General features: G+C 39.1%; 1 protein-coding gene and 1 non-coding gene across 2 annotated transcripts; one reads left to right on the top strand and one right to left on the bottom strand.

Moving 5' to 3' along the window:
• The first annotated feature begins 1813 nt into the window (after positions 1–1813).
• Positions 1814–1921, top strand: LOC148579164 (small nucleolar RNA R71). Its single transcript, XR_015896405.1, has one exon. It is a non-coding gene; the product is annotated as a small nucleolar RNA R71 (small nucleolar RNA).
• Positions 1922–9205: 7284 nt separating this feature from the next.
• LOC148579165 (uncharacterized) lies at positions 9206–9907 on the bottom strand. The gene has a single exon (XM_088485846.1). The coding sequence runs from the start codon at positions 9905–9907 to the stop codon at positions 9206–9208; it is 702 nt and encodes a 233-aa protein (XP_088341972.1).
• Between the last annotated feature and the right edge of the window lie 1172 nt (positions 9908–11079).

An 11079-nucleotide genomic window follows, 5' to 3' on the forward strand; every position in this document is an offset into this window, starting at 1 on the left:
CTCCACATGATCATGAACCTAAGAAAACATGAAAAACAATAAAAATAAGAATTAGATAAACATTGGGTTGCCTCCCAACAAGCGCTTCTTTAATGTCAATAGCTTGACAGTGGGCTCTCATGGAGCCTCACAGATGTGCAGAGCTTTGTTGAGACTCTCCAACACCAAACTTAGAGTTTGGATATGGGAGTTCAACACCAAACTTAGAGTTTGGTTGTGGCCTCCCAACACCAAACTTAGAGTTTGACTGTGGGGGCTCTGGTTGACTCTGCTTTGAGAGAAGCTTTTCCTGCTTTCTCTCCATGGTTGCAGAGGGGGATCCTTGAGTTTTAAACACAAGGGAGTTCTCATTCCATTGAAGGAATATTTCACCTCTGTCAACATCAATCACAGCTCTTGCTGTGGCCAGGAAAGGTCTTCCTAGGATGATGGATTCATCCTCTTCCTTTCCAGTATCCAGGACTATGAAATCAGTAGGTATGTAAAGGCCCTCAACCTTTACTAATACATCTTCTACTTGTCCATAAGCCTGTTTTCTTGAGCTGTCTGCCATCTCTAGTGAGATTTTAGCAGCTTGCACCCCATAGATTTCCAGTTTCTCTATTACAGAGAGGGGCATGAGGTTTATTCCTGAACCAAGGTCACACAGAGCCTTAAAGATCATGGTGCCTATAGTACAAGGTATTATGAACTTTCCAGGATCCTGTCTCTTCTGAGGCAATGTCAGTTGATCCAGATCACTTAGTTCATTGATGAACAAGGGAGGTTCAACTTCCCAAGTATCAATGCCAAATAGTTTGGCATTCAGCTTCATGATTGCACCAAGAAACTTGGCAGTTTGCTCTTCAGTAACATCCTCATTCTCTTCAGAAGAGGAATACTCATCAGAGCTCATGAAGGGCATAAGGAGGTTCAATGGAATCTCTATGGTCTCTAGATGAGCCTCAGAGTCCTTTGGTTCCTCAGAGGGAAGCTCCTTATTGATCACTGGATGTCCCAGGAGGTCTTCCTCCTTGGGATTCACGTCCTCTCCTCTCCTCACAGGTTCGGCCATGGCGCTTATGTCAATGGCCTTGCACTCTCCTTTTGGATTCTCTTCTGTATTGCTTGGGAGAGTACTAGGAGGGATTTCAGTGATCCTTTTACTCAGCTGGCCCACTTGTGCTTCCAGATTTCTAATGGAAGACCTTGTTTCATTCATGAAACTTACAGTGGCCTTAGATAGATCAGAGACTAGATTTGCTAAATTAGAAGCATTTTGTTCAGAGTTCTCTGTCTGTTGCTGAGTTAATGATGGGAAAGGCTTGCTATTGCTAAACCTGTTTCTTCCACCATTATTAAAGCCTTGTTGGGGCTTTTGATCCTTCCATGAGAAATTTGGATGATTTCTCCATGTTGAGTTATAGGTGTTTCCATAAGGTTCACCTAAGTAATTTACCTCTGCTATTGCAGGGTTCTCAGGATCATAAGCTTCTTCTTCATAAGAAGCCTCTTGAGTACTGTTGGATGCAGCTTGCATTCCATGCAGACTCTGAGAGATCATATTGACTTGCTGAGTCAATCTTTTATTCTGAGCCAATATGGCATTCAGAGTATCAACTTCAAGAACTCCCTTCTTCATAGGCGTCCCATTATTCACAGGATTTCTTTCAGAAGTGTACATGAACTGGTTGTTAGCAACCATGTCAATGAGTTCTTGAGCTTCTGCAGGCGTTTTCTTTAGGTGAATGGATCCACCTGCAGAAGTGTCCAGTGACATCTTTGATAGCTCAGATAAACCATCATAGAATATATCTAGGATGGTCCATTCTGAAAGCATGTCAGAAGGACACTTTTTGGTCAACTGTTTGTATCTTTCCCAAGCTTCATAGAGGGATTCACCTTCTTTTTGTCTGAAGGTTTGAACATCAGCTCTAAGCTTGCTCAGCTTTTGAGGAGGAAAGTACTTGGCTAAGAAAGCCGTGACCAGCTTATCCCAAGAGTTCAGGCTGTCTTTGGGTTGAGAATCCAACCATAATCTAGCTCTGTCTCTTACAGCAAAAGGGAAAAGCATGAGCCTGTAGACTTCAGGATCTACTCCATTAGTCTTAACAGTATCACATATCTGCAAGAATTCAGTTAAGAACTGAAAAGGATCTTCAGATGGAAGTCCATGAAACTTGCAGTTCTGCTGCATCAGAGAAACTAATTGAGGTTTCAGCTCAAAGTTGTTTGCTCCAATGGTAGGAATGGAGATGCTTCTTCCATGTAAATTGGAATTAGGTGCAGTAAAGTCACCAAGCATCTTCCTTACATTATTATTATTTTCGCCTGCCATCTCCTTTTCCTGTTCGAAAATTTCTGAAAGGTTTTCTCTGGATTGTTGTAATTTAGCTTCTCTTAATTTTCTCTTCAGAGTCCTTTCAGGTTCTGGATCTGCTTCCACAAGAATGTTCTTATCCTTTCTCCTGCTCATATGACAAAGAAGAAGGTACAGAAAAATAATAATAATAATGGAGATCCTTTATACCACAGTATAGGGATCCCTGTGTGAGTGGAAGAAGAGGGGGAGACAAAGAATGTAATATAATGGAAGAAACACAATTGTGAGGATGGAAGAGAGGTGAGATGAGATGTTAGGATATGAATGAATAAATAGAATGAGATGGGGGAGGGATAATTTTCGAAAATTATTTTGAAAAAGAGTTAGTGATTTTCGAAAATGGTTTTTGAAAAATGTTAGTAATTTTCGAAAATTTTTTAAATCAAAAATAAAAAATAAAAATAATTAGTTAATTAAAAAGAAATTTTTGAAAAAGAGGGGAGATATTTTCGAAAATGAGAGAGAGAGAGTTAGTTAGGTGGTTTTGAAAAAGTTAAGAAACAAACAAAAAGTTAGTTAGTTAGTTGAAACAAATTTTGAAAAGATAGGAAGTTAGAAAAGATATTTTGAAAAGATATTTTTGAAAAAGATAAGATAAGAAGATATTTTTGAAAAGATATGATAAAATTAGTTTTGAAAAAGATTTGATTTTTAAAATCACAATTAATGACTTGATTCATAAGAAATCACAAGATATGATTCTAGAACTTAAAGTTTGAATCTTTCTTAACAAGCAAGTAACAAACTTCAAATTTTTGAATCAAAACATTAATTGATTATGTTATTTTCGAAAACTTGATATAAAACTAAGAAAAAGATTTTTGAAAAATATTTTTGGAATTTTCGAAAATAACTAAGAATTTTGAAAAAGATTTGGTTTTTTGAAAAAGATTTTGAGAAAGATAAGATTTTCAAATTGAAAATTTGATTTGACTCATAAGAAACAACTTGATTTTAAAAATTTTTGAAAAAATCAACTCAAATTTTCGAATTTGATGAGAGAAAAAGGGAAAGATATTTTTTTGATTTTTTGAATTTTTATGAAAAACACTAAAATGATGCAATGCATGAAATTTTTATATCAAAACATGTGATGAATGCAAGAATGCTATGAATATCAAGATGAACACCAAGAACATTATGAATGTCAAGATGAACATCAAAGACACAATTTTAAAAAATTTTTAATGCAAAGAAAACATGCAAGACACCAAACTTAGAATTCTTTAATGCTTACGCACTAAGAATTCAAGAATGCACATGAAAAACATGAAAAGACACAAAACAAAAATTCATCAAGATCAAACAAGAAGACTTACCAAGAACAACTTGAAGATCATGAAGAACACTATGAATGCATGAAATTTTCGAAAAATGCAAGATGCACATGCAAATGACACCAAACTTATGATATGACTCAAGACTCAAACAAGAAACACAAAAATATTTTTGATTTTTATGATTTTCTAATTTTTTTTTGGATTTTTTCGAAAATTATATGAAAAAGAAAAATAAGGATTCCAAAATTTTTAATATGAATTCCAGGAATCTTGCATTCTTAGTCTAAAGCTTCAGTCCAGGAATTAGACATGGCTCACTAGCCAGCCAAGCTTTCAATGAAAGCTCCGGTCCAAAACACTAGACATGACCAATGGCCAGCCAAGCTTTAGCATGTAACACCAGAGTATATTGCTCTTGATAACAAATTGCTGCTCATCATTTATCAAGTATGTAACTTACCTCTGATGGTTTGGAAGCCTCAGTCCAAAAGAATTTAGACATGGCTTTACAGCCAGCCAGGCTTCACATGCTTCATGAAACACTAGAATTCATTCTTAAAAATCTTAAATAAAATTTTTGAAAACATTTTTATTTTTTTCGAAAACAGATGAGAGATTTTTGAAAATATTTTTGAAAGTTTTTTTTTGAAACAAAACGAAAAGAAAATTACCTAATCTGAGCAACAAGATGAGCCGTCAGTTGTCCAAACTCAAACAATCCCCGGCAACGGCGCCAAAAACTTGGTGTTGTTGCCGGATCAAACTTGGCACTGATGTTACCGGACCAAAAGCTTGCCGAAAACTCAAACAATCCCCGGCAACGGCGCCAAAAACTTGGTGCACGAAATTGTGATCTCCAGGCTCGAACAAATCCTGGTAATGGCTTCAAAGCTTGGTGCTCTGATCTTAATTCATAATCGTCACAACTTCGATACAGCTAACCAGCAAGTGCACTGGGTCGTCCAAGTAATACCTTACGTGAGTAAGGGTCGAATCCCACGGAGATTGTTGGTATGAAGCAAGCTATGGTCACCTTGTAAATCTCAGTCAGGTAGATATAAAGTGATAATGGTGTTTTCGAATATTATATAGTAAAATAGGGATAGAGATACTTATGTAAATCATTGGTAGGAATTTCAGATAAGCGAATGGAGATGCTTTTCATTCCTCTGAACCTCTGCTTTCCTGCTATCTTCATCCAATCAGTCTCACTCCTTTCCATGGCTGGCTTTATGTGATACATCACCACTGTCAATGGCTACTTTCGGTCATCTCTCGGGAAAATGATCCAATGCCCTGTCACGGCACGGCTAATCGTCTGGAGGCATCACCCTTGTCAATGGCTTCATCTTATCCTCTCAGTGAATAATATGCTCACGCACCCTGTCACGGCACGGCTATTCATCTGTCGGTTCTCGATCATGCTGGAATAGGATTTACTATCCTTTTGCGTCTGTCACTAACGCCCTGCAATCGCGAGTTAGGAGCTCGTCACAGTCATTCAATCATTGAATCCTACTCGGAATACCACAGACAAGGTTTAGACTTTCCGGATTCTCTTGAATGCCGCCATCATTCTAGCTTATGCCACGAAGATTCTGGTTAGGAGATCTAAGAGATACTCATTCTAGCTTAATTCATGTAGAACAGAAGTGTTTGTCAGGCACGCGTTCATAAGGGAGAAGGATGATGAGCGTCACACATAATCATCACCTTCATCACGTTCTTGGGTGCGAATGGATATCTTAGAAGCGAAATAAGATGAATTGAATAGAAAACAGAAGTACTTTGCATTAATCTTTGAGGAACAGCAGAGCTTCACACCTTAATCTATGGAGTGTAGAAACTCTACCGTTGAAAATACATAAGTGAGAGGTCCAGGCATGGCCGAGATGGCCAGCCCCCTATTATGATCTAAGATAGCATACAACTGATCAAAGATGCCTAATACAATAGTAAAAGGTCCTATTTATAATAAACTAGCTACTAGGGTTTACATGGGTAAGTAATTGATGCATAAATCCACTTCCTGGGCCTACTTGGTGTGTGCTTGGGCTGAGCCTGAGTGTTGCACGTGTAGAGGTCCCTCTTGGAGTTGAACACCAGCTTTTGTGCCAGTTTGGGCGTTCAACTCTGGTTTTGGCTCCTTTTCTGGCGCTGGACGCCAGATTTGGGTAGAGAGCTGGCGTTGAACGCCAGTTTACGTCATCAATTCTTGGCCAAAGTATGGACTATTATATATTTCTGGAAAGCCCTGGATGTCTACTTTCCAACTCAATTGGAAGCGCGCCATTTTGAGTTCTGTAGCTCCAGAAAATCCACTTTGAGTGCAAGGAGGTCAGAATCCAACAGCATCAGCAGTCCTTCTTCAACCTCTGAATCAGATTTTTGCTCAAGTCCCTCAATTTCAGCCAGAAAATACCTGAAATCACAGAAAAACACACAAACTCATAGTAAAGTCCAAAAATGTGAATTTAACATAAAAATTAATGAAAACATCCCTAAAAGTGACTAGATCCTACTAAAAACATACTAAAAATAATGCCAAAAAGCGTATAAATTATCCGCTCATCAGTTACCTACTAAGTTGTTCAATGGGTTTCGTAGAGCTCGTCGTGGTGAACGCGTGGTCATAAACGGTTCGTCAATCAGAGCTCCGGATCAAAAGTTATTGAGAAATCAAATTTGAGTGAGGGTTTTGGAAGTGCTACATGCTCTCACCCTTCATGCTGCTTCCCAGCGTGTTTTTCATGCCAAATGGGGGAGAATAATGAGCTGTGTTCATTTGATCAAGGGGAATTAAGCTGTGTTCTTCCGCATTTCTGACTTAAGCTCCCAGGTATGTTCTTCAATACCAACCCGACTCCAAGTTACTTTTACCAAAGAAACCTCTTCTCGCATAAACGCTTAATGCTGGTATCATCAATTCTAACCGGAGTTATTGGAAGCGTTAGATCTTCTCTCACTTGAACTAATTCCAGCTCTAGGTCATGACTAGGATCAAAGTGTATTTACGAAGTTGTGATATGTGAAATACGTCACGCAAGTTTGATAGATGTGGTGGTAAAGCGATCCTATACACCACTGGTTCCATTTCCTTAAGGATTTCCAACAGCCCAATGTAACGGGGGTTTTACTTTTTAGTTTTTGATTGCTCATCCAATTCTAGTTCGTTGAAGTAATATTCAGAAATAGGTATCTTCTTCCTTCTAACTTGAGAAGTCCTCTTCCTAAATCTGCCTAATTCTTTTGTCGGCTTACTTGGTGAAAATCCTAACTCAAATTTATGTAACTTTTTCGCCGTTGTCTTGGCTGTCAAATTTAGGAACTGAGATGTTCCATATTCTAATTTTTGATTAATTCAAAGGTGTTTAACATACTGTGGAGTCTCACCGTCTCCCTGATGTATAGTCTCGTTGATATCTCCAATAAGAAATTTGCTCTGATGGGCAAAACGGACTTGATCATTTGATCCACGATTCCCTAACAGTATCACCTTTTGTCCTAGTCGTCGGCAATCCATTATGAAATCGATGGTTATTCTCTTTTACCTTTAATGCAAAACTTTCGATGGTTGTAGCATTTCGCATGGCTTCTGGTGGTCTCTCTTTTCTTTCTCATGCGTCGAACATGTAATCACATAGATCGTCACTTCGTCCTTCACTTCTGGTGGCTCAAAATATCTTCTTGGATTCGCGATACGTCTTAGAAACCTTAAGGTAACTTCAAAAATCCTCTCTTGTAGCTTCGGACAACAGTTTCTCACGCTAACTTCTGATCTCGATACATAACCCGCTCATGGTGTCTTCTTAATTCAACCGGCTTCGGTTCTCTTGGTAGCTTCTTATGACCGTTATTGCACTCCTTAAGCCCTTGACTCTACGATCTCTATTTCGGCATTAGGCATATAAATCTTTTCTTAGTTCCCTTTTGTTTACCAAACTTCGACATCCTCGGTAGGTCTTTATCGTCTCCTTACGCTTCTTGCATTTCGTCTTTGCCATGTTTTAAAATTGCAATAGATTTAGTTTGACTCCTTTAGCTATACCCTTGGTATCCAATTTAAAGTTTCAACTTACCTAGCCTTCCTTCCTCCAAAATTTATATCCAAGCTTTTTCCCCAGAAACTTCTTACTCAGGGCGTCAGTTACCACTTCACGATTTTGTATTTACACGTATCCTAGACCTCTCTGGTAATGTATCGCACTAATACCGAGTTGTTAAATAAGTTCGGGTATCCTGATTATTGGATTTGGGGTTAATCCTTCTCTTGGAGTTCGAAAGCTCTCTTCATATTCGAGTTTCCATGTAACCGGTGTATTTGTAGTGCGGTAAACTAATCATAGGCTTTGTGGTCGGCAAGAATTTAAAGCTCCAAAACTCTTCTTGATGACGCACGCTTACATACTTCATCTTCCATGTCCAAAAGTCTTGCTCTTAAGGAATCAACATCTCAACAGTTGCAGCTATAATTCATACGTGATACTAATATGGGCTCGAGTTAATTTTCAAAAGGACATTAAGCTCGAAAAATGAATGAGCACTACAAACGGTATTCGTAATAAGTCAGAAAGAAAATCTTGTATACGGTTAATCAAGATTATACCGAAATGATGGAATGCACAAGGAAAAGAACCTAGGTGTATCTCAAGAAAAGAGTTCAAATTAAAGACCTTTGGTAGAAAGAACAGAGCGTACAGAGTCAAAGAAGTATCAGCTGATTTTGAAGAACATGGTTTGCGAATAAGGGCAATTTTAGTCATAGCGAGCATACAAGATTCAAGGATTACGCATTTATACCAAGACACGCTCATACTCATCCTGGACGAAACAAAATTCATGTGCATAAGGAGTAAAGTTAGAAAGGTAATCAAGCCAATTAGGAAGAGCTCCAGATAGAATTTCAATGTAAGTTTCAAAGAAGGATTAGATCGAGTCGCGAGGATTCGTTAGCACCTTCCCTCTTGCATACAGCCTCCTGTCGTTCTCTTCTTTCTTCACTAGCATGTCCGGTGCTTCTCACCGAGAAATAGTTGGTCAGATGATTCCCTCTTCTAGTACTCCCTTCCACCCAAACCCTAAATTCTACCGATTATAACCATATCTTTGCTTGTGGTGCGATTGAAGTTAATCCGGCTTCCGGTACTGAGCCCATCGCAAACTCGCTTTCTCTCTAAAATGGAAGTTCTGACACACCTTCAAGAATTGTCTTAGAAACTCTCTTGTATAGGGATCTGGTTTCATCTTCACTTACCTTTTAACAATTAATAGCTAAACATTGAATTCGCTCTATTCCTCTTCCTCAAAGTTTCACCGTCACAGGATTCCGAACAATAACTCTGCGTAGCCTTTAACACTCCTGATTCCTTAGATATGGTCTAACCTGCTTCCACTATATGGTCCAACTTGCTTCCACTACGTCACTTAATCCTTAACCTTCCAAAGCCTAACCACTCCTCTAAGTTAGCTAAGTATCACTCCGTCTCAACAACCAATAGTTTTCGACTAATCATCGACTTGGACCTCATGATTACTGAAACTCGTCATGCGTCATGAAGGAATATTACATATCAATGGTAAGCAAGGAAGTTAAAAATTTAACTGTTGGTTCATAATTACATCGGGTTTGAAAATCGGGTTTGGTTGCATCCCGGCTTTCTCTGTATGAACAATTCCAAGACATATGCCCTGGCCTCCCGCACTTGTAACATACACCTAATCCGGCCATGCATGTTCTGTTCAGATGGTACCTCTTGCATCTTGAGCACCTTAAGTCACCCGGTTGAGCACTAGTTTGCCCTTCTGAATTTGGGTCCGAACGGTTGTCGTTCCTTTGGTCATTGTTCCGGTGTTGAGAATGTGAAGCGACAAAACGATTCTTTTTGAAATTTTGGCTCCTAAGTGTAATATTTCCCTTTTTCTTTGTGAAGGGTTCCCGGCGATTACTCCTTGCTACCTCATTCCTCCTTGAACTTTCTCCTGTTGCCTGATCTGTGTTAACTTGCTCCGGATAACCCACTGGTACCCCAATATTCGGAATATTATGTCCACCTTCATATTCATTATCACCTTCGTTGCCGGTTCCAGCTTGTGGTTCCACCCCATCCATCACTCGGATGGTCGCAGCAGCAACAACACCAATGGCAGCAACAACACTCATCATTGTGGTTACGATCTCGGTCAAACTACCTACCGGTATGGTCACCTCATTAGCTCTCCATCCTCGACCTCGATTACTCCCACGACCGTGCTCACGAGACGCCATTTGGTTCCTGTTCGCACCAAATAAGTGATATCAAGGTGATCAGTCTCAATATCGCGAGTCTAGTGTTTCACAATTCTAAATGCATGCTCATTAGCATTCATGCCACTTATATCAGTTAGATACCTTAAATAGTATGTATAGACACTTAGAGTATGCCCAGAAGCATAGCTAGTCCATCCCTCAGGCTCTATAGGAACGAACTGCTCTGATACCATAATGTAATACCCTACCACGCAGAGCTTTACATCTAGGATGTAAAACAGAGTTGGCGAGGCGCTACGACCTCTAAAATAAAATACATACTTATAATAGTAGAAAGAAGATAATAAACTAGGAGCCTTGAAAAGTGGGTAAAACAAAATCGCAAGATAAAAAGCGCAATGCTCGAGAAAATGGAATTACTTAAGTGCTAAGAAACTTAAGAGTTGAGGGTAGGAAAAGTAAAAGAGTAACAAGAGTGCCAAAAATACAGTGAAACTAGCTCCTGACCCAACCTGCGAAGCCAAGACTGGCCGAAAAATATTTACATATATATATACATAAGTATCCCGAATATCCCAAAATACAGAAACAAATCCATAACTCTCCTGCAACCTCTAGGTGGAACAAAAAAATCAAGTATCTTGAAGAGCAAGCTAAGTACATATATACATATATATAAGTAAACAGAAAACCCAAAATATCCCAGATTACTCGGCTTCAGGAAATCCAGATGCCTAGCGAGGAGCCTCTCGACTTGCATCTGAAAACAACAACACAGTATGGAATGAGAACTGGAGGTTCTCAGCATGGTAAAGGTGCCATGCGTATAATAAGTAAGGTCTTGGGAATGCTAGAGGCAATCCTAGAACTCCGTCATACAATTGTAAAACTTAGTTTCTAAACAGAAGGCATAAATAGGGGTAGTTATACTAAACCTGCCTAAACTCTTTCAATCTTAAACCTAACCTAACATCAAATCATCTCACCCTTCCTCCGTTCCCCTATCATCCATACTTTAGCAAAGACAAGCAACCAGACAAATTCACGCACAAGTAATAGGCAGATAGTGCAAGTAGTAAGTATAGCAGGTAGCAAGTTGTATACATACAGTTAGGCTAACCCAGGTAATGCATAGCAATCAAAACAAACAAATGCACATGATGCATGCCTGTCCTATGGTTGGTGGGGCC

This window comes from Arachis ipaensis, chromosome B10 (genome assembly GCF_059453495.1).
Source record: "Arachis ipaensis isolate K30076 ecotype BB chromosome B10, ASM5945349v1, whole genome shotgun sequence".
Taxonomy (NCBI): domain Eukaryota; kingdom Viridiplantae; phylum Streptophyta; class Magnoliopsida; order Fabales; family Fabaceae; genus Arachis; species Arachis ipaensis.

What these genes read in the sequence shown, in the direction of transcription:
- LOC148579165 (XM_088485846.1), bottom strand. Translation starts at nt 9,907, where the DNA reads ATGGCGTCTCGTGAGCACGGTCGTGGGAGTAATCGAGGTCGAGGATGG.